General features: G+C 38.3%; 9 protein-coding genes and 1 non-coding gene across 10 annotated transcripts, besides 1 other annotated feature; 6 read left to right on the forward strand and 4 right to left on the reverse strand.

Annotated features, from left to right (window-relative positions):
* Positions 1 to 16: 16 nt before the first annotated feature.
* MDM1 (Mdm1p) lies at positions 17 to 3,421 on the forward strand (the record flags this gene model as incomplete). The annotated part of the gene is made up of 1 exon (XM_003645178.1): positions 17 to 3,421. The coding sequence occupies one exon, from the start codon at positions 17 to 19 to the stop codon at positions 3,419 to 3,421; it is 3,405 nt and encodes a 1,134-aa protein (XP_003645226.1).
* Positions 3,398 to 4,663, reverse strand: RRN9 (Rrn9p; the record flags this gene model as incomplete). The annotated part of the gene is made up of 1 exon (XM_003645179.1): positions 3,398 to 4,663. The coding sequence occupies one exon, from the start codon at positions 4,661 to 4,663 to the stop codon at positions 3,398 to 3,400; it is 1,266 nt and encodes a 421-aa protein (XP_003645227.1).
* Positions 4,664 to 4,909: 246 nt separating this feature from the next.
* On the forward strand, positions 4,910 to 5,701 carry SEC65 (RNA-binding signal recognition particle subunit SEC65; the record flags this gene model as incomplete). The annotated part of the gene is made up of 1 exon (XM_003645180.1): positions 4,910 to 5,701. The coding sequence occupies one exon, from the start codon at positions 4,910 to 4,912 to the stop codon at positions 5,699 to 5,701; it is 792 nt and encodes a 263-aa protein (XP_003645228.1).
* Positions 5,702 to 6,147: 446 nt separating this feature from the next.
* Positions 6,148 to 6,822, reverse strand: Ecym_2705 (uncharacterized protein; the record flags this gene model as incomplete). The annotated part of the gene is made up of 1 exon (XM_003645181.1): positions 6,148 to 6,822. One exon carries the CDS (start codon positions 6,820 to 6,822, stop codon positions 6,148 to 6,150), a length of 675 nt encoding a protein of 224 aa, XP_003645229.1.
* A 676-nt stretch (positions 6,823 to 7,498) lies between these two features.
* On the forward strand, positions 7,499 to 8,452 carry PML39 (Pml39p; the record flags this gene model as incomplete). Its single annotated transcript, XM_003645182.1, has 1 exon — positions 7,499 to 8,452. One exon carries the CDS (start codon positions 7,499 to 7,501, stop codon positions 8,450 to 8,452), a length of 954 nt encoding a protein of 317 aa, XP_003645230.1.
* A 529-nt stretch (positions 8,453 to 8,981) lies between these two features.
* Positions 8,982 to 9,854, reverse strand: Ecym_2707 (SUN domain-containing protein; the record flags this gene model as incomplete). Its single annotated transcript, XM_003645183.1, has 1 exon — positions 8,982 to 9,854. One exon carries the CDS (start codon positions 9,852 to 9,854, stop codon positions 8,982 to 8,984), a length of 873 nt encoding a protein of 290 aa, XP_003645231.1.
* An 863-nt stretch (positions 9,855 to 10,717) lies between these two features.
* Ecym_2708 lies at positions 10,718 to 10,789 on the reverse strand. The gene has a single exon. It is a non-coding gene; the product is annotated as a tRNA-Gln (tRNA).
* Positions 10,790 to 10,968: 179 nt separating this feature from the next.
* Positions 10,969 to 11,145: a sequence feature (soloLTR fragment).
* A 1,539-nt stretch (positions 11,146 to 12,684) lies between these two features.
* On the forward strand, positions 12,685 to 13,644 carry RCE1 (CAAX prenyl protease; the record flags this gene model as incomplete). Its single annotated transcript, XM_003645184.1, has 1 exon — positions 12,685 to 13,644. One exon carries the CDS (start codon positions 12,685 to 12,687, stop codon positions 13,642 to 13,644), a length of 960 nt encoding a protein of 319 aa, XP_003645232.1.
* An 834-nt stretch (positions 13,645 to 14,478) lies between these two features.
* Positions 14,479 to 17,169, forward strand: Ecym_2710 (uncharacterized protein; the record flags this gene model as incomplete). The annotated part of the gene is made up of 1 exon (XM_003645185.1): positions 14,479 to 17,169. The coding sequence occupies one exon, from the start codon at positions 14,479 to 14,481 to the stop codon at positions 17,167 to 17,169; it is 2,691 nt and encodes an 896-aa protein (XP_003645233.1).
* A 399-nt stretch (positions 17,170 to 17,568) lies between these two features.
* On the forward strand, positions 17,569 to 17,916 carry Ecym_2711 (uncharacterized protein; the record flags this gene model as incomplete). Its single annotated transcript, XM_003645186.1, has 1 exon — positions 17,569 to 17,916. The coding sequence occupies one exon, from the start codon at positions 17,569 to 17,571 to the stop codon at positions 17,914 to 17,916; it is 348 nt and encodes a 115-aa protein (XP_003645234.1).
* Between the last annotated feature and the right edge of the window lie 716 nt (positions 17,917 to 18,632).

The following is an 18,632-nucleotide window of genomic DNA, read 5'->3' on the forward strand; positions in this document are numbered from 1 at the left end:
ACAGAGATCTACAAACATGACTATAATGCATGATGGTAAGCAGGAATCACAAATGACAAAGCATTCACAGAATACATATCAAATGGGGGTTAATATTAACACAACGAACATATTAATTGTGTTGCTGCTTCTCTTTTTAGGCCTAAAAAATTATACTCTTGCGCTATGTGTTTTGGTAGTTTGGAAGTTTATGTTATTATTAAGACATGAATCAAAAGTTGTGAATCCTCCGAATCCGTCGACTTTACCGTACGCATTTGGTATTGAACATTCACAAGGTTCAACCATAAGTAAACCATTCGCAGAATACCCAAAAATATCTGAGGAGGTAGAGACGATCATTGGAAATACTATTAGAGATTTTGTTACTCCATGGTACCAGCAAATCAGTACCAACTCAGCATTCACTGAGGAACTTCGGATGGTTCTTTATGAGTTAGTCAGGGATATGAAGAACCGGCTAGATAACATAGACCTTGCGGACTTGCTTGTTCTGAAGCTGTTACCATTAATAACAAAACACTTTAATGCATTTACTTTAGCATACGAGATTGTATCTGGAGACGTTATAGCGGGTGCAGTTAATGAAGATAGCAAGAGCTTTAGTCTGGCGGTTGCAGTGGAATTTACTAAAAACTATAAAAGGCATCAAGCTCTTACAGGCAATTTAAAACTTGCCTCTAGTGACATTCAGAAATACTTAATAGAAAAGTCAAAGTTGATTACTGCAAATGTTCTTAATGGTCGCGAACTCTCTTCACCGTTCACCAAAATTTTAAGTCGTGAAATACTATCCAATTGTGTTTTACATCCGTTTGTATTGAAGCTTTCTTCTTCTGATTTTTGGAACATTAAGTTAGTAGAGATATCCAAAAAGGTATTAAAAGAGAGAACGCAAGTGCAGGAGTTAAGGAAGGCCCTTTCCAAGGAAATAGAAGATCCATATATATCAGGACCTCGTTCAGGTACCCGCGCCAATACTCCTACAAAATATAGTCTTAGTGTTGCATCTACAGGACAAGAATTTGAACAATTTTTAAAATACCTTAGTGGATTAAGCCAACAAGCTGACTTAAATTCTGAGAAATTTTTTATCTTGGCTAAACTATTGACTTTATCTAAAAATACCTATCTCTCAACAGCTGAATATGAATTTCAAAAAAGGCTTCAATTATCTTTGAATCTTGTCGAGAGCAGATTATCGTATATTGTGGGGGCAAATAACTCTATTGCGATCGAATTTAATGATACTCAATTATCTGGATTTGAATCACTTGTCAAATCCGTAGATATTCAAACTGTACTTGCTGATTCTGAGTATACGAAATATTTCCATGACTTTTTAGTCAGTTGTCACGGACATAAAGGATGCCTTGAATTCTGGTGTTTTGTTGAGGGTGTAAAAAACCCATTGGAGGACCCTACTAATGAGACTATGGCGATTAACTTGTCAGATAATGGTATTATGGATTTAAAAACTGCATATAATAATTTTTTGAAAGATGATAAGCCTTTGCACTCGTTTAGCAATGAATATATCCGAGATATATCTTACTTTGTGCAAACTTATGCAGAAGTTGACAAAATCACCAGGGCTAAGCTATATTTGCGCGCTAGGAAATGTTTGTTATTACTACAGGATGAGTGCTTTAAAAAGTTAGAGAATGTTTATTTCCCAAGATTCAAGGACTCGTCATTGTTTCTGAGAATGATCTCGTCTTCAGAATTCACAAGATCCAGTCTATTTGCAGATTATGTTAATAATACTGCTGTGTCATGTAACAATAATTCTGGCGATACTAAGCTAAAGAAGGTCGGCATGATGGTTATAGGTGATATTGATAAGGCTTTAGACAATATATTGAATGATGATGACCCTCAAGAAGCTGGTAGGAACTATGTTAAGAATAAAAGGTCACATTCTACTCTATTTGGGAATGCAGATCATGATGGTATTTTTGATGATACTTTATTTGTCGATGACTCTATGAGCCAACATTGTGAATCTCATGAGGACATAAATAACAGTGAACATTCAGAACATTCAGATAATGACATACCTCATGAACTATTACGTTCTGATATTGTTGATGGAGATATTATGGACAGTAAAATTGAACTGCGGGATATTAAAGAGGAAATAGCTAAGTTAACCATCTCTATCGATGAACTACAAAAACAGCTTGAATTATTAAAGCATTTAATTTTAAAAGCAGAATTAACGAATAACCAGTCTCAATTGAAGTTATTAAGGAAGTCTGAAAGAACTTTATCAAATGAATTGGAATATAAGGAATTGTTAAAACAACAGTATACTGTTCTAGAAAATGCGAATAGCTTGTTTGGTAAAACAAAAGTTTCCATAAAAACTTATATCTCGGAGTTATCTGCAGAGGATGGCAAGGAGGTTACGTATTATATTATTCGCGTTAATCATTTAAATGGAAGCCAGATAACCTCTTGGGAAATTCCTAGAAGATACAGTGAGTTTTACAAATTGAATATATACTTAAAGAAATCCTATGGCTCTTTAGTTAGCCATCTCCAGAAGAAGCATGTATTTCCTCAAAAGGTTAAGATGTCATTAAAGTATCATGTTTCAAAGTCTTTATTGTATGGAGAAAGGCGTATGAAGTTAGAAAGTTATCTGCGTAGCTTACTACTGTTAAGCGATGTCTGTCAAGACACAACATTTCGTAGGTTTCTAACGGATGTATCAAATACTTTCACAACAGATTACACAGATATTGAAACCAAAAGAAGCCGACTCAGCGAAACTTCGCTCTCGCAACTCAGTGAATCTAACGCAATCGTGAAACGTTATTCGGGGCTTGATTATCAAGTAACTACATTAGAAGAAGATGAATTCACAAAGGAATCAAATTTCTACGAAGACGAAAGAAATTTTTATTCAGGGACATTCACAAAGCCCCGATCGTTCGTTAAGCCGATATGTGATTTATTCATAGCACTTTTTTCTTTGAACAAATCTAATTCTGGCTGGTTACGTGGCAGAGCTATCATTGTGGTATTACAACAACTACTTGGGAGCACTATAGAGAATTACATTAAAGACATGATTGGGAGAGTTCAATCTGAGGAAAAAGTTTATGAATTACTTGTTGCAGTGAAAGAAATGCTATGGATAAATGGCACATTCTTTGCGAGTAATAGGCCGACGGGATCCCCTCAAAGGACTGAAAGTATGATCCTAAGGAGTAGAAAAGAAGCATCTGTATTGTTGGATCACCTAATGATGGAAACATGTGGCAGAGTTGTTGGACTGCGTGGGGCCAAGAATACTAGTGTAATGTTACATGCAATGTTACAAAATGAATACTTGAATGCCAGTTTGGTGTTGGAAATATTAGACATAGTATTTGATGAGTTGTTCCAACTACCTAATCAGGCAGTCATCTAGAAAATATGAATCATCTTCAAATTCACGGTTACAGCTTCCATCGTCCTTTAATCCTCTCACTTTAATTCGACTATTGTATTCGTCATCCCCATTATCGTCATCGTCATCATCATCATCATCATCATCATCATCATCATCGTCATCATCATCATCATCTCGCACATTGTTAATCCGTTTTTCGTTCTTTTGTTTGCTATGTATACTTTCCAGGTGTTGAACCATCATAAATGCTTTTTTATCTTTGGAAAATTCATTTTTCAACTTCATTAGTCTTAAAGCTTGCCTAATCTCTACATTCATATTTCTGTCCTTAGCTAATGCATCTAATTCCCAATAATCTTTTTGGAATTCTTTAGCCGGTTTCTGAATTTTCTCCATATGCTGTTTTGGCCTATACTTTTGCAAAACACTCTTATGAATCTTAAATCTTTTAGTATTATAATGACTTGGCAGCTCTTCAAATAGTTCCAGACACTTGATGTAGATATTTGACATGTCTATTTCCATTTCACATCCACGAACTATAATATCCCTATAATCTAATTTTATTTTCCTATTCATGTCTGTCGTATTGGAAATTATATTAGAAATGTTACTACTTTCGGTCTCCTGTTTATTTATGGGCAAACTAGCTTCCATCGTTAACCTGCTTGAAGATGGATGCGTTAATAATTCTAACTTGTTTTGCTTGGCAAAATTAGCGTTTAGACCCTCGAAAAATACGTCCAACTTCATAAATATATTATTCAAAACGCTTAAAGGTATGTTCATCTTATCGATATCCAAGGAAATATGACCATCGCCACGTTTATTCTGTATGAAGGATCCACATCTTTTTAAGTTCCTCTGCCATATAGAGTTCATTTCAAGCCTCATCATCCCCATTGCATGAACCAGTCCAACATCACTTATCTCTCCTTTTTTAGGAAGTACACTATATAATTTTGAACCATCCAATTCCGCACCATAAACACTTTTATCATCTAAATTGTCATCCTCATATACCTTATCAATATGAGGATCAATCACTGTATTTGGTGAAGGCCAACTAGTCCAGTTATCCTTAATCATAGTTTTTATAAAAACTTCAGCTTCTAATGCACGCTTTTTCTTGTGAGCCTTACGTATCAGTTGTTTAAGAAGATAACTTGAATATAGATGAAGAGTTAAATCATGCCGATGTTGTTGCTCTAACGATTCCAGCAGTTCTAATGCATCGTTCTTGACACTTTGATCATCCATTTGCCAATAAATCTCAACGTAAACTGAATTAAGTATAACTATCTCTTTATAGTGGCTTTGATTCCCAATAAACTTGCTTTTATGGCTTATTCCTAATATCCAGTTCTTTCAACTACTTTGAAGGGATGACTTTTGGTGAAGTTAAAAAATTTTGACTTTAGATTTGAAATAAGAAGCCAACAGGCTAATAAATGAAACTTCAGAACGGACTCCAAAAACCAAGACTTGAAATATAAAAGCCTAGTTATGCCTAAATTAGAGGAGATTAATGATATAGATGATGTGGACAATTTTCATATGGATCTAGCAGAGTTGGATCCAAGCCTGAGAACACCAATTGCTCCAAAGATTACACCTACAGTTGTCAGATCACAAGATGTCGATGAACGACCACTATATCCAAATATGGCGCACAGTGAACAGCAAGGGCCTTCCTTTACCTTTATAAACCCAGATACGGGGAAGGTTGAGGATTCAGCGAGGATAACGAATGAAGACATGGATGGGTTAAAGAAGTTTCAAATATTATACCCATGCTATTTTGATAAGAATAGGACTCACAAACAAGGCAGGAAGGTTCCAGTAGAACTTGCTGTTGAAAATCCGCTTGCTAAGACCATTGCGGATGCCTGCCGTTATTTGGGTATGGTCTGTGTGTTTGAGGGAGAGAAAACACATCCTCAAGATTTCGGAAACCCGGGAAGAGTACGTGTGCTATTAAAAGAGGATAAAAAACCAATATCCTTTAGTTATACTACTAAAAGGTTTTTGATGAGGAGAGTCTCTGAATATTTGCAGGCACATCCTACAACTCTTGAATCATTAAAGGAGGTCCCATATGGACCAGAATTTGATGGTATTAAATTACGGCGGATTCCAATGGTTAAGGGATTCCAAATGAATGATATTGTTCCTTTACACAGTTCATTTACCATGGAGCATCCTATGACGAAAGGTATTTACGAAGTTCCAAAGCCTGCCCCTTCTGATAAACAGTATAAGACACCTAAAAATAAATATAAGGTGGTTCGCCGTTAACCCTTGCCTTATTTTTAACGGGAAGGGCTTTTGACATGTATGATGTTTATAGATATGTACGTATAGTAGTGTAAACTAATCCTTAAGATTGCCCCTGCGTACATTTATGATAGAAATAAAAGCCAGTGGCACCTGGTTGATTGACCCGTTGGTGAAATGCAGTGAAGGAAATTTGCTGGCCAAAACTTTTCAATCACAGTTCAAAAAATGTGGTGAGCTTTGTTTAAAGTCTTAATTATCGTTGAAACGCAAAACAAAAACGACAAATTAATATAGTTACGAGAATTAATGATGATAATTAAATACACTGACCAAATCAAAAGCGGAAAATAAAAGTGACATAAAATAATACACAAAAAGCATATCAAACCACGAATCAATCAATCAACCCATCAATAAATTAATTAATTGATGAAGCAGAAGAGTTAACTGCTATAGTTTTAGTTTTAAGCGCCATATGTTTGGCGGTACTCTTCCATGCTTCTTTTGGCAGCTGGAGAAATTCGGCCATCTAAGTAAGCAATTATGTCGGACAACGTAACGATGCTCAAAACTGGGATGCCAAACTTCTTGCTCACAGATTTAGTAGCAGTTGGCCCTCCATTTGCTTCTGTGCTGATTACTTCTTGTCTGTCTAGAGCAATGATACATCCAACAACTTCACCCTTCTCTCTGGCAATAATGTCAAAGGCTTCATTGATGGCGGTACCTGCAGTCATGACGTCATCAATGATCAGAACTTTCTGATCCTTCAAAGCTGCACCAACAATGTTACCGCCTTCTCCATGGTCCTTTTTCTCCTTCCTGTTGAACGAATATTGTATGTTTTGAAACTTTGATCCACCGATCTCCGCCAACTTTGCACAAACAATCGCCGCTAGTGGAATACCCTTGTACGCAGGACCGAAAACAACGTCAAACCGCAAATCTGACTGAATGATCGCAATCGCATAAGTAGTAGCTAGGTTACTTAGCAACTTCCCCGTGTTGAACAACCCCAAGTTAAAAAAGTAAGGAGACTTTCTTCCAGATTTTAAAGTAAACTCACCAAACCTCAAGGCCTGAGATTCAACTGCTAAATCCAAAAAGTTCTTCTGATAATCCTCAAGAACAACAGGCATCTCTAAAATCCAATCTAGTTCTACTTTTCAAAAAATAAAAATATCAAAATGACAACTCAGCCAAACAAAACTTGTGCAAAAAACTCAAACTTGAAAAAAAAATCTAACGCACTATTAAATCAAATGAGGAACTTCTAAAACCCTCAATGATATCTCAGTATCAGATATCTTAATAATAAAAAATAACTCCAGATACTATCTCAATTATATCGTCAATAGTCTCGATGAAAAGAAATATCAAACGTGGATGACTTGTTTCTTTATATCAAAAAAGAGATAGAGAAACACTGTGTTTGAGTAAGATCTTTGGAACAAAAATAAATTGTAATTAAAAAGATCTGGACTTAATCAACACCTAGCGATGAAAAGTAAACAACTGTAAATGGGAAAGGTGATGAAGAACCGAACGGAACTAATTAAAATAAAGATATATAACTTTAAAACTCATGAATTGTACTTGCGAGGTTTTAAAGTAAAAAATTGAGTTTTCGTAATTAATGATTATCAAATAGCATAATGTACGAAATAGGTTTCTTGTCGAAATGACGATGTATTATATCATATTATAATGCAGTTTGCAGCGGATAATATTAGAGTAAAAGGTGGATCTAAGGTCTGGACTAGAAGTGAATAGGGGTTTATAAGTGTGACAAATCCAGCGCCGTGAGTGTTGTAAATGGAAGAAGGTCTCCAACAAAGAATTACCAAGGTGAGAAGGCGTTTGTGGGAAGGAAGGGCAGAAAGGAAGAGCCTATGCATTAGTCCGGTGATGCATCGGGTGAGTAAGTTCAAATATAAGTCGAAAGAGTTTTGGAAAGAGAATTCATTCTTGCCGAAAAATTTACAATTTGTGAAGTGTTTGTATCAGAGCAATGTGGATTTGGCTGTAGAGAAATTTCGGGGGTTTCAGATTCACAATCCGACGGTATTTTTGAAATGGGTGGAGGAGGTAGTAATCATATCTAGGCAGGGTATGTTTCAATGGGATGCAAAGTGGATAAATCCAGTGATTTTGCTGTCTCGAGGTTGGAAGGTGGTTGAGGTGCAAGAATGTGTGATCACGTTGAGGTGCGCTTGTTGCTGTAAAAGTTGGTTGATTGAGTTGTCAGATGCTGCACATGAAGGTGGTATTTTGGAGCTGTATAACAAGCGAATACAGAAGGAGCATGGTGCAAAATGCCCATGGTTGACATCTGCTGTTGATATTGAACAGTACTATAAGTTACATAAGAATAATGTGAGTGTGGACATTCAACGGATCGCAGATGCGTTGCGGTCGTCAAGTACGCTGCCTCTGCCCAATAATATTGTAATTACCGAAGACATAAAGGAAATTGCTAAACTATTCAACGCTGATTCCAGGCAGCTTGGTCTTTTGCACATCTTTGTGAAGGGTTATCAAATTATATCGGATCAAATTATAGAATGTACTAGATGTTTCCATCGATCCCCTCTTCAGTCTTTAGTTGATGATATCAATTACCACGGACATACTACATGGTGCAGGTATGCGGAGAAAAATCGACTCAAGACTCTGTTATTGGAGCTGCCTAAGAGTGGAGAACTACTGCCAGTGGGGACACTTTCCGATAGACTGATGCGGTTGGAAAAACATCTGTCTATTTTTTAAAGGCGTTCCTAACTACTTGATGGTTCCTTTTTTTAGTTCCGAAGTTAGGAATCCATTTAAGTTGTAATATAATGAGAGGTTATCATATTTTTTATCCCATTTACAGATTGTAAATCTAGGCATTGCATCTTATTAGCCTTTTCCTCGGCTGGCGCATGGCTGTCGATAGTCCTATTATCTCTAGTTCATGATATACATCGAATTACACTATCCAGACTAAATAAACCTTTCCTGGACAGGATGTAGTTTTTGTAAAAAGGGATATGGAACGAACAGCAAAAGCAGGCCCTGCATGAATATTAGTATACGCTAATATGACTATCGCAGCTGAAAGTTCATTTAGAACCATCGGCATATTCGGTAGCCTAAAATGTTCGAACTTAATCTCAAATATCAAATAAAGTTTATTTTATTGATTTATATAGTGCGTTTTATATTACAGATTGTTTTTTTTATTTTCTCAAAACTGTGTTTGAATTTTGTTTAATGGTTTGCCTGTAAAATAGCTCGATTCGCGGAATCACTACCATTAGACAGAGAACACTTCAATGTTTGCTTTAGAACCATTTGTAGCGGTAACGACACAGAAAGCAGCACCACCAGCACCAATACTACCAGCACCTTCTACCTCGTTGATGTTTTGTTTTCTAGGGTCGATGGCACATGGCAAACCAACACAGTCGGCTTCATTTTCACAGGTAATTCTAATACCAAAAGTTGGCTTCTCATTTCTGAATGGAGTGGTACTCTCTAAGTAGATAGGATTCCAACCGATGGTGGTGTAAGTGTTTCCATTAGCGTCTTGGTTAGCACCAGTGACATAAGGTGACCAGTTACCCCATGGGTTTTCATTAGTACCCCAGGCACAGGCTTTCTCCGCGCTGACACCAGGAGGGTTGACGTAATAATGAGCTGCAGTACCAGCCCAATAATCTGTACCAGGAACTGCTAGTGTTTGCTGAGAGCCGGAACCGACAACAGTAGGAATTAGCATTTCTTCGTTACCAGGCAGAACAGTCTGACAGAAAGCAACATCACTACCAGCACTGTTTTTGGCAATAAATGTGCCTTTACCTTCATAACAATAAGGCTTGTCTGCAAAAGGCTTTTGCAGATTACCAGATTCATCACAGTACAAGCCACCCTGCATTGAACCTGGATAACTGTAGGAAGTTGCAGCAGGGTTCCATTGTGCCATCAACTGACCTGGCGCACAGGCATAAGGACACCATGAACCGTATGTACATTTCTGGTCATAATGCATGGCCCAACCAGCATTTTCACCTTGGTTCTGAACAGATACCATACCTTCACCGTTTGGGAAGGCACATGTACCTTCTCTCTTGATGACCGCAGCTTGGGCAGCGGTGGCAGCGGCAGTTAACAAAAAGAATGACTTCATAGTTGGATATATTATGGTAATGAGTGACTGAGAGTATAGTAATGAATGACTGAGAGTATAGCTCTGATTTTCTTATTTCAACAAACACAAACAATCATCTTAACCGAAGAAAACTTAATCATTACATGGTGTTTTAAATACTATTCGGTTGCCAAACCAACATTGATTCAACGCTGTAACGTCGAACCGTTTCTTTTACACATACCACACTGCAATATGATAATACCGTCGTTATGCGCCACCAATCCTATTGTCTTTTATATCATGGACCATCTTGTGATATTGTTTTCATTGTTTTTTAGACCTGGATCTTTTGATTCTGTATCTTGGCGGAAATTCAGCCAAGAAATGCAGGTACATGATGCACGTCGGAATTATCAAGCACATCGGAATTTTCATTACGCCGGAAATCGATAAAAAGGAGATCGTGCTCAATAACTACCCTATTTGGAATAGTAATTGATAAAGAAAAGAAAAGACACATAAGAAAAGAAAAAGAAAAAGAAAAGAAAGATGGGAAGGAATTATATCTGATTATGGTAATTGATAACTTAATCAAGCGTGGCTGATATGTAAATCTATGATTCAGCCTCAATGTCCTTACGTATGATCTGAGATGACTGCAGCATTATGTATGTGTCGCCGAACTTCTATGCAACGGTATTAAATGGTTCAATTTCGACTCCGCATGCAAGTCTCAATCCTAGGTATTGAAGTAGTCCAAGCCTTGGTACCGTAGAAAACCATGTAATACAATGGTATGTCGCTTTTTAATTTTTAGTATGAAGGAAAAACACACTGCCTGTACGTAGAAAAGAAAGCCCGTCAGTGCGAATGCACATTGTGCCCTGGATAATTAAAAAAGGTCCTACCCGGATTCGAACTGGGGTTGTTCGGATCAAAACCGAAAGTGATGACCACTACACTATAGAACCCTTATAACGTGCTAGCGGCATTTTGACTCCATAATATTGATATTTTATATTCACGTGATTGTCGTAAAATCAAAAGAGCATCTCGGCAGTATGATGATCAGACTAAGAAGCATCTTGATAGTCACGATAACAAGACAAAGAAACAGCGAATCAGAGTTGTTAGGAGACTGTGAAGATGATAAGGAGACCCAGACTAGACAGATTAGATTAGATACTAGGTCCAGCTAGATCCCTAGAGGGTAGTTGAGCCAGATTAGAGACTATATAAACAGTAACTGATCATCAACCTAAGTATTAGCTGGCACGTGACGAGAAGTTCAAGCTAGCACGTGACCCCAACTAGTGGCCCTCGACAGTGATTATCGTAAAATCAAAAGAGCGTTTAGAAAGTAATGATAATCAGGCCAAGAGACAAAAAAGTAGAGCAATCAGGCGAATATAAGAAAGCTGGATAGTATTGTGCTGTCAGCCAGGGCCAGAATGTGGTTATGTCTCACCAGCATCCTGTTTCGGACAGCACCCTACAGGTTGCTTGCTTGAGAGAAAAGTTTAGAGATTTCGGGATGGTAGCAGAAAACTAAGAAACCAAGCTACATTAGATAGTAGTTCCCTCTAGACCACTAGCCAAATGGATTGCAGTAATATACTACTTCCATTCTAAAAAAGAAAAAGGTTCACCGCAAACTAGACAATGACTGTAGGCGTGCATTAGCTACTGTGACTGGCGTTTACGGTATAAGTGTAATGACTACGTGTTCGATTGACAGGACATTAATGGGTTAGTAATCAAACCAGCGGTTGACAGGTTCCTCTACTGGGATACTGACAGGGCGTTGGCGCTAGCTATCAAGAATGTAAGGCCCGGGGAGCAACTCGCGATGTCTGACCCGTATTACGATGATGGAGGAGGTGAAGCAGACGTGCGTTACATCCTAAACAATGTCCCTCTGCAGGCTTGTTAGAAGATCCGGTTAGAGACTAATAGCTCGATTTAATAATGGTTAACCTGTATGAGCAATAAATGCAAACTTACAATGGTAGTTACTGGTTATGTCACGTGATTACATACAATGTAGATTTATTGACAATTTGCATCTAGGTTCTAAATTCCATTTTGCCAGGAACACAAAAATAGCAGATGACTAAACTATGTCTCTTGGTTTTTATGTCATATTTTGTGTCAATCGATTAATTTGTCGTTACTTCGTCATTACTTCGTCGTTGTAACTGTCAGCGCCAATATAGGCCTGACTGGACATAATAAATATTTATAATTTTCCACATTTAAGTTTAAATAGTATTAGGTGTTCAATTAGAGCTGCGATATCGATATGAGAAAAGGCTTGTTTCCACTAGCAAAATACTACTGTCGTTCGATTTTTGTTCTGTCATATAATGCTAAAAATCGATATATTACTGTTACTCGTTTTCAGCCTGATTCATAGCCAAGGTTCACCAGTTCCGAAAGACATTTCCATTTCCATAACAAATACATCGATTCCAGCAACGGAAGACTATATAAAGCCCCTTATCATTTCCCCGGAGGTTGTTGAAGATTGGGAGACAATTGAAAACTTCAGACAGTCACTACGGCTGGCAGCAATGAAAAATAACCCTAAAGGAGCAGATGCATTGCGTAACTTTGTCTCTCAACAAAATTCCACTTGCGATGAAGTTAATTGGTATAATGTGATTCACCATAGTATATTTGGTAAAAAAAGATTCTGCGATGTATAGACTTGTGTTATTTACTTTGGGCATTAATTATTTGTTCTATCCTATTCCGTTGGATTTTGTACTGCAATTTTTTTTCTTGATGGTGACAAAAGACCTATCCAGTCATCCTTGTTGGTGTCATTTAACTGCTCCAAAAAGACTACTAAAGTAATTCCAAGATGATAATCTCTCTAGCAGCTTTGCTTTCATTCTACATTTCTGCTTCCTATGTGGCAGTTTTGTATTTCTCGTCTAAGGATGCCAACAAGTACGAAACTAGAAGGAACGATCCCAGGATAATCAAAACGCGCATGAAAAGTGTGGCCAGAATAACACTACTTAATCTTGTTCTAGTCCCTTGGCTGCTTTCTATTCTATCAAAAAATGCAACAATTACCTTCAAAGAATGTTTTCTCAGAATTGGAATAGTTCCTGGAATGTACCACCGAAATGGTAGCCTAGAGCAGGACGTAATCTGCCATATAAAAGACACATCAAAAGCGCTCCTCCTGACTGCAATATTATATGGCCCAGAGTTGTTTGACAACATCCTCTATTACCTCATACTTCCCAATTCGTCTCCAATCGCAGATCTTTCCGCACAGTTGGCCAATATATGGGGCGTTAGAAACTATATATTCGCGCCAATCACAGAGGAGCTTTTTTATACATCAATGATACTCCAGACCTACCTGACTCTAGGATCTACCATATCCACTCGAACCTTGTTCTTTGAAACTCCTCTTTTTTTTGGCCTTGCACATATCCATCACGGTATTGAGATGTATTCAGCCGGTATTCATCGCATATCCCAGATACTGTTTTCGTGCATCTGCCAAATGCTATACACATCCTTGTTTGGATGCTTTACAAACTTCATCTACTTAAAGCTAGGTGGAAATCTCTTCGCATGTATCTTGATTCATGCCTTCTGCAACTACATGTCCTTCCCGAGTCTTAAATCACGTGCTGCAATAGACTATACTTTCCTAGTGGATCCAAAACAGCAGAAACCTTTAACAAAGCTATTGCTCCAAATTTGGAAATACGCTTACTCGCCCTGTATAGTTCTAGCCATTTGGTGCTTCAACCATTACTTACAACCATTAACCGACTCATTGTATGTCATTCCTCTGTGAACAATAGCATCGACTTTATCTTATATTTCTATATTCTAATCTTTTGAATAAAAGAACACTATTAACATACTAATCCATTCCATAATCACTATAACCTTAACAGGCCTCCTGAAGCCTCTTTTATGACATATCATCACATATTATCGCATTCATTGAAGACTAGTAGTGTATATATATCACTTGCGACGTTTTACTGCAAAGGCCGAGAAGTCCTCGGTCCGCGTAGTTTGAAGAACAGTTGTCTATCTACGGACTATATGCATCCCAAACCATAGGGTTACGTTGCATATAGGACTCTACATAAGCTTTTCCAAGGACAATCACAGTGTGTCTGTTTTTATATTGTTCCATCGGGGACTAAAAGGCCTTTCTTTTTCAGCGTTTAGTTCTTTATTACATCAGATTGGAGCCCGTCCCCTTTTAACTTTTCGTGCCTCCCTCCCTTCCCCCCTCCTCCTTCCTCCAAAGCATTACTACTGTGAGGGGTTTAACTCTAATTCTGAGTTAATTTAGATTTGGTAATTGAAATTCTGTTGGTAAGTATTTTGTATTAATGAATTCCGAGGAGGAGACTATTGCTCCTAGCGGAGCGTCTACTACTGAAGAACGATATTGCACGGCCAAGGTTAGACAGAAAAGGAAGACTCGTCATATCCATCATAGCAGACAGGAGCAAATGCTTCATATAGAACAACACAAGAAACAACATAGGAAGCAGCAGGAGATGTCTTCTCAGGCAAAGGAAAACGAAAGTCTGAAGTTCTGATTGCCGCACAATCCCTGGATAATGAATTGCAGAATGTGAAGAATTTGAAGAGACTTTCTATAGGTTCCATGGATTTACTCGTTGATCCAGAGATGGAATTCCGCTTTGGAGGGTCGGCATCTATGAGTTCTGCTCCGAGGAGGAGTCTGTCTGAAGAATCGATCGACAGATTTCAATTCTCTGTGGAGAACGAGCCTGATCCCTATGTCACCGATGCTGACGATTCCTATTCGTTTACAGAAGACAGTGCTGAAATCACATGCGAGGATCATCTGCAATCTACGTTTGCAGATAAAGCAGCCGAAAAGGATAGCAAGTATACGCGTAATATATCCAGGTCTTTTACAGTGAAAAAGAGCAGTCTATCTTCCAGTAGATCCAAATTTGGGAAGTCTCTTAAAGACAGCCCTCCAACCTCGGAGAATGACGAGAATGAACCATTTTCAAGTAATCTTCTCTGGGTACCTGCAGACCAGCATCCGAATGTTAAACTGGAAAATTACTTGGAGCTTGTAACTGATACTCTGCATAACTTACAACTTGTTGGAAGGGAGCAGCTCGAAAAGAATCCGAATTCTAATTACCAGCTGAGTCAGACGAACTCAACCAGCGCTCATGAAGCCATTCCTTCTAAAAACTCACTCGTTAGAAAGCCTTCTAGGCTAAGAAAATCATTCACAGAGGCAGAAAACATAGATGACCCAAATTCTGATGAGGACTTAAATACTGAAACGCCAATATCTAAACGTAAAAGAGTTTCATCTTTGAAGGAGATTACCGAGGAGTTAACCCGTATCTCTAACAATGCAGGCTTGACTGATAGTGACGCTATTACGTTGGCAAGAACATTAGGTATTGGTACTCCCGCTGCGACAGACCGAAGGAATTTCACCAACACAGATGTTGCATCCAATGATGAAATAGATGAAGAATATGCTTCCAACATCCTTACAAAAAATGGGTTATCAATCTCGCAGGGATCATCACTGAGAAGAAGTAAATTCGCTACATATAGGATAAGGTCTCCAAGTGGTGATAGCTTACCTTTACTTGAATCTGGGTCTTTACTTCCATCGCTTCCTGAATATGCACAAGAACAAGTAGCAAATCATTTAAAAGATGCTCATGTTTTTAAAGAGGGCCAACCTCCTCAGTCATGGGACGCAAGCATTACGCCTCAATCCCCAAATTCTATTAATGATATTTACGATCATTATAACACAACAGATACTGATGAATATGTGAGTGACGATTTGACATCGCCATCCACACAAATGTCGGGTGCCAGTTATACTGTTTCTCCAGCACAAGTATCCTGTGGACACTCTAAAAAAGATACATATGCTATATCTTCGTCAACTACTTCACCTAGTAGCAATCCACCAATTGATGCCACTTCAACTTCTAGCCTTATATCAAAGTCTCCCATAAGAACAATTCCTGCAAACTTACCCGCTAAGGACTCAACAAAGTCTAGGGAGAAGAAGAAACCAGGTTGGAATTGGTTTAACAACAAACGGACACCTTCGGAGACAGACAACTCTGATTCAAATTCCGATCAACTACAATTCGAAAAGGGGAATAGTAATGAAAATTTTCCTGCTGTCTCTGTGCAGTCAGCACCATCTCCTGAACGTGTGGACAGAAAAGTAAACCACTCCAGGAATCGTCATAAGCTGCCGTCTCCGGAGATGGCTATAATGCATACCTCGGAAGCACTCGTGGAAAAACTGCCGCCAGCTGAACCTGGTCAAGATCTAAGGCCACAGCAACGCAAAAAAAAGGAAAAGTTGGAAAAAAAGTTCATGAAGATATTCAAGAAGAAGGCGGCTCCAGGGCAGCAGAACGTTACGACGTCTTTACATCAACCCTTAGATGGAGCAGCTAAGTCTAAAGTGAAAAGTAGTCATGAACATAAACGGCCCTATTCTGCAACTAAGAAAGAAAACGGAAGGCGGTCTGCTGCTGATCATCCAAATATACCGAAGATTCATGGAAGTACCAATACACAATATACATCATCTGAGCCTATTTTAGATAATAATATATCCCGAAACTTAAACGGAGCATCAGATCTTGCCCTTTCAAAGCCCACCAATGATGTAGCGATCTTACAGCCCGCAGTAAATGTGAAAAGCTCTAAGGATTCGCCAAAACAAGAAAATCATTCAACGCCAGTGCGGAGTGTTAACGATAAACTTCAACAAAAGTTGCAGCAACCACAAGTAGACCCAAATTTAAACGCCTCTGGACCTGTAACAAGTTCCCAACCTGAATCCTCTATTGGTCCGTTGAAGGATGAAAACCAGGGTGTAGAGTTTGGGCAACGAGATGGCTTACCGACTAAATTGCTATCGGCTTCACAAAAACCAGAATCTTCCCCCAACGTGGAACAAAATGATTCCTTGGTCAGGAAAATCAGCGAACCAGAATATGCTCTACCTCCACGTGAGCTGACGTTCGACGATGTTATAAGGCCCGAAAAACCGAATTCTCCGATGAAGTTTACCCCCAGTGCCTTTGGTTTCCCGTTGCCTCCTTTAACGATATCTACAGTGATAATGTTTGACCATAGGCTGCCAATATACGCCGAAAGAGCCATTTACAGACTAAGCCATCTGAAGCTAAGTGATCCCAAACGTGAATTACGACAACAAGTGCTATTAAGTAACTTCATGTATTCATATCTGAATTTGGTGAACCACAGTTTGTACTTACAACAGATTGAGGAGGAAAAAAACATGGGCATGAATACATAAGGTAATAGAGATACTATTGAGGTTCCGGCGGTGCCATTGGTGCTCCTAAGTGTAATGATTACTCGGATCAAAGGTACAGCGAACATCGGATCAAGGTCTGGCATCTGTTAGATAAAGCAATACATATATATGATTCGGAAGTTTTCATTCAAGGAGATAACGATACATTTGTCAAGTTACAGGCCTATCTGTATTGGTTTTAGTGGGAAGATATATCAAGTGCATACATACGCTTCGTGGATGCCAGTCCATGATGCATGGGTGTATGCTGTGCGTGCGCAGCGAAGCCAAATTTTTCATCTGCATACATCTTCTGGCTCATCGAACTTCTTTGCAAGACGCTTAGCTAGTAGTACCTTGGTAGCGTCATCTGCACCTGTGCTTTACGAAAAGAGTTGAATGCGAGCAATGTCTGCGGATAATTTTTATCGTATGATGATACTCCTCGAGGAAGCAATTCCTGAGTCTAAAGATGAGAATATCAAAGCAAACGCTACACATGACTTTGTCGACGAGGTTGTGCTGCCCATGCAGGTTGACGAGCTTGATGTACTAAACAAATGGTTTGACAAGTTTGATGAGGAGATCTGCTTGCCGAATGAAGGATACATAAAGTATGAGATTAGTAGCGATGGCCTTATTGTTTTGATGGTAAGCCAGGAGAGAAGTTCGATTGTAAACCAAGTTAAAAACTTTGTCGCCAAAAATCCTCTTGATAATGTGCTCGAGGAACCGTTAACAGATTAAAAGACTAGATAACATGGCGTATATGTTTCATAACCGACCAATAAAATCCAAGATTATTCCATTACTCATAACCATAGCATGATTCCCCATACAGGTATAGATAGCAATTTACCTAAAATAAAGAACTCTCAATCATTCTTAATGACTTATCTCGAGATATTAAACATATTCGAACAAAGATAGTTCGGTTTATATCATTAGCAAAAATGATAAGTAATATATAGATATTGTTGAATGCCTATCAATGCCAAATATCACCTTTATTTTCATATTGAGCAATATTGTCACTATTATCGGAGTGTTAGGCTTAAAATTATCAACAAAGCCAAGACAATGCTTATCACTATGCTGAATACTAATTCAGGTGTTAAACGATTGTCGTTGCTTGTTGACGTTTCCTTTAGTTGCGCGCGTCTAGAATCGATAACTATCACTAACAACTACAAGAACTAATGAAAAAAAAGATTATTACAAATCATGCACCAAATTGCAGTAACGGCATCGACTCAGAGCTTTTCACGGATGCTTAATTGTCGATTGTCGACGATCTATAAGGGTTAAGCTTCTAATGCGCAATATCGCACGCGATCGTAGGGCGTGACTACAATGCGGAAACTTTATGTTTGACTTATATGGTAATCGAAACTATATATGACCACCTAAATAGTTCACTTGTTAACATATTTAATAGAGGAATATTTATCCTTCAGATCCTC

Source organism: Eremothecium cymbalariae, chromosome 2 (assembly GCF_000235365.1).
Source record: "Eremothecium cymbalariae DBVPG#7215 chromosome 2, complete sequence".
Classification (NCBI taxonomy): domain Eukaryota; kingdom Fungi; phylum Ascomycota; class Saccharomycetes; order Saccharomycetales; family Saccharomycetaceae; genus Eremothecium; species Eremothecium cymbalariae.